We start from the raw sequence: 3,904 nt of genomic DNA, 5'->3' as shown, positions 1-3,904 counted from the left end.
GCCAACTCATATTTTTCCTTGAAATGTTCCTTTGAAGTACAGAGATGAAGATGTATTAACAACCGAGAAGTTGGTTTAGGTGGAAACAAAGGCTCATGGGCCATGGGAGTGAGTGGTGCCTACTAGGGCTTTTTTTTTTGGGTCGAAGCCTACTAGGGTTTAGAGTAGGAATTTTGCTTTCATTAGTCTTAGACCTACCTCTGACATCTTTTGCAAAAGTTAAAGTAAAACAAGATAAATGAAACCAAGGAGAATGCAGAAAGGGAAATGACTTGGAAAACAAACAAAGCAAAGATCAATATCAGCTCATATCAGATTGAAGCACAATAATACAAAGTCACATACGCTTGTGTATATGTCGACAATAAACTGATATCATATGCATAACTAGTGGCCAAAAAAAATGGTGGACAGAATCATACAAGAACAAAAGCAACAAGTTGAAAACCTTAAAGCTATATTGAAATTGAATAGTGGGCATAGATCTCGGTTGGGGGTTAAAAGATACGTTCATTGGGTGATCTATACATCGAGATCGTTCTCCTTGGAGCAAGATTAGGCTATCAAATATTTGATTATGAATACTTTGTTTAGCAGAAAAAAAACCAAAATTATACGTTATAATGTCCAGAACGGATTTTCACAAGCTGGCAAGAAACCAGCACATGCTCTATACACAAACTACAGTGGTTATGGGCCTCCGGTTTCTTTGGACAAATCAAGTGCTACTGCAGCTCACAATAAAGGGTTTAACAAAGTCAATTATCCTTATGCCTCATGATGAATATAGGTCCGAACATGGGAAATCATTCCCAAGCTCCATTTTCCATGAACCAAACGCATGATTGTTGTTTGGTATGGTGGGATTGGACTTATTAAATTGGACACACAAGTTCTATATAGAGGTGCTCATATGGACTGGCTTGGACTCAACTTCAATTCAGTCCAAGCCAAGCCACCACACGTGGCCTAAGGGCATGAGTAACAAGATAAAATATCCAAGCATAGGATCTTTGTTTTGGTACCATGTCAGATAATAAAAGTAGCCCTAAAATTCAGATATTTCCTTCTTGTTGTTGTGGAAATACAGGGTTACAATTAGTGGCCTACAAGAAAAGATTAATACCTACCTAATTACACCCAAATTTGTCAAGTACAGAAAAAAAAAGCAACAAATTGTATAATTACAACTCATGGCAACGACTGATACAAGGAAACATTAAAATAAAAGGATTAGGCTTAGCCTATGGCCTGTATAGTTGCGTCGACATTACTTATCATTGACACTTATTTTTTTATTTTCCGGATAAACTATGATTAATGGAATCTGAATTCACGACTTCTTCTTTCTTACACAGTTAAGATTAAATGTCACTAAACACCAAGTGCTCCGTTCATCATTAGGGAGCTGTTGACTCATTTATACTAAATTAACCGAGTCATGTATTATGTATATTCGAGTCTTACGCTCGCCTATCTGTCCACAACAAAGATACAGTGAGAGAGAGAGACGCCTATCTGTCCATAGCAAAGATACAGTGAGAGAGACAGAGAGAGACGCCTATCTGTCCATAACAAAGGCAGAGAGAGAGAGAGAGAGAGAGAGTGTGTGTGTGTGTGACCATGCATTATGACCCTATCACCATAGCCTATTGGCCATATTTATAAGCCGTAAATATTGATGTCATTGAGGCACATCGCAAAACCAATCCAAAGCTCCAAAGCCCTCGCCTTGTCCCTCTCAGTGTTCATATATACACACATACACACCCCCTTCTTCACTTCAAAATAAGTTTTTTCTTCATAACGTCAAATATTTCAAAAAAACCAGAGCTTCATTTCTTATCTTACAAAGCCAGAGCTTCAAGAGCTTCAAGACACGAAAATGAAAGACAACATCATCGACGACACGAAAATGAAAGACGGGACACTTGTGGAATCTGAGTTCGTGTATGAACAAGAGACCCATCTCACCGTTTCCAAAACCTCCGTCTTCTTCGCCGGCGACGGCTTCATTGTCTATGGCTGCAAAGGCGAGGTCGTCCTCCGAGTCGACTCGTATGCCCAGGACGCGCGTGACAGCTGTGAACTCGTTCTCATGGACCCCAACGGCCGCTGCCTCCTCACTGTGCGCCGCAAGGTATGAGAAAATATTATGGACGAGTTGACTCACTGAGTGAACTCAGTGAATTATAGATTCATTACGTGCCAATCAAATAATGGGTTTTTTGCTTTATTGCCGTTTTAACGTAATAATTTTCAGTGACTCGTCCATGAACACGGTTTCCTAACTCAGTGACCTAAACCTGTTTAATTTACAGCGACCGAGTCTGCATCAACGGTGGGAAGGGTTTGTGGGGGAGCGAACGGACGGCCAGAAGCACATCTTCAGCGTGCGGAGATCTTCCATGATCGGGCGGTCCACCGTGACCGTTGAGGTTTTGGGAGACCCCGGCGAGGAGTACCAGATCGAGGGCTCATTCTTGCAGCGGTCCTGCACGATCTTCGACGCGGAGAAGAAATTAGTGGCTGAGATTAAACGCAAAGTTGACGCCTCCACGCACACGATGCTCGGGAAGGACGTCTTCGCTCTCTGCGTCAAGCCCGGCTTCGACGCCGCGTTTGCTATGGGATTGGTGCTCGTTCTCGATCAGATCAACGCTGATGATCAGATCAACGTTGATGATTATGGTGATGATGGGGTTGTGGTGGACCCCACCGCAGACGATTAGAAAAGGAAATGTCGATTCGACACTTTGGAATGTATTTCAGGACATGGGACCCCACTTTCTTGTTTTCGAGTGATGGCCTTGCTTGTATTTTTCTTCTACTTTAATAATTTAACAAGAGATTTATCTCTAGGCAAGCAAAAAACAATAAAAAAAATTACCTCAAGTGGGTCAAATTGATCTACGCGGTTGACTTAACCCATTTAAATAAGAGAATACGAATCGTTAATCAAGTATGGGCAAAGTCAACTTAACCTTAATTTAAAGTAAAATCCATGATAAGCAGGATAAAGCACTGTTGTTCTCCATCTTATTTTCCTATCTACTTTATTTTATCACCTAATCAAATTCGAAAGAATAAGAATATTATTTTCCCACCCACGATTATTCCCATGCTACCCTCTCAAATAATTCAATCATGCTCTTACTTCCCATCCCACACTTATCCCACCTAGCCGCCTATCTTTTTTGTTCGATCCCTATTTTAAATTAGGGAATTGATGACCCGACTTAGATTGGATTGGAGTTGAATACAAGTCAATTGTTATGAGTTCTACCTAAAAGCCCCAATTGTTATGAGTCACACCCTTTTTATATGGGTCTTGTAAGACACCTATATGTTGTACTGTTGTCCAATTTAATAAGTCGAGTCTCAACACACCAAACAACGGCCACGACTCTTGTTCATTTTAATTGAAATAATGAGTGCTACTATTTCCCCCCTACCTTATCTTCAAAATTTTAAAGATAAATTTACCCCTTTGTAAAATTACTTCTAAGGGAAGAAAACCTCAACTCACATACGGACTATAATAATGTTATGACATCTGAAGCAATATGTCATTAATAAATATTTTTATTAACTTTATGAATAAATTTTCAACGGCTCCCATTTACTCACTCTCCTCCCAATTAATTGGCAAACCCTTTACCCCTCTTCTTCTTCCTCTCCTTTTCGACCCTCTCTTCACCATATTATTAGCCAATTGTTGAAGAAACATTTTGCAGCTGGCTATAAATTAATGGAGCAGATTGGTAATAGCAATCTTTTTATTCAAATTTGTATATTATGATGTGAGTTGAAACTCGAAATCAAAGATTACAAATAAAATAAAATAATTATTAAAAAAAAACCCGGATTGATTCCCCTCTAAGGTTGATACAAGTATGCTTGT

At 39.6% G+C, this 3,904-nt stretch overlaps 1 protein-coding gene across 1 annotated transcript; it reads left to right on the top strand.

Annotated features, from left to right (window-relative positions):
- The first annotated feature begins 1,683 nt into the window (after nt 1–1,683).
- LOC110770798 (protein LURP-one-related 5) lies at nt 1,684–2,913 on the top strand. Its single transcript, XM_021975017.2, has 2 exons — nt 1,684–2,140; nt 2,322–2,913. Exons 1-2 carry the CDS (start codon nt 1,886–1,888, stop codon nt 2,730–2,732), a joined length of 666 nt encoding a protein of 221 aa, XP_021830709.1. The 5' UTR covers nt 1,684–1,885; the 3' UTR covers nt 2,733–2,913.
- The last annotated feature ends 991 nt before the right edge of the window (nt 2,914–3,904 follow it).

The sequence above is a fragment of the Prunus avium genome, chromosome 3 (genome assembly GCF_965620075.1).
Source record: "Prunus avium chromosome 3, drPruAviu1.hap1.1, whole genome shotgun sequence".
In the NCBI taxonomy this organism is placed as follows: Eukaryota; Viridiplantae; Streptophyta; class Magnoliopsida; order Rosales; family Rosaceae; genus Prunus; species Prunus avium.
Note: the sequence above shows the minus strand (reverse complement) of the source record. Positions and strands in the feature narration are given on the sequence as shown.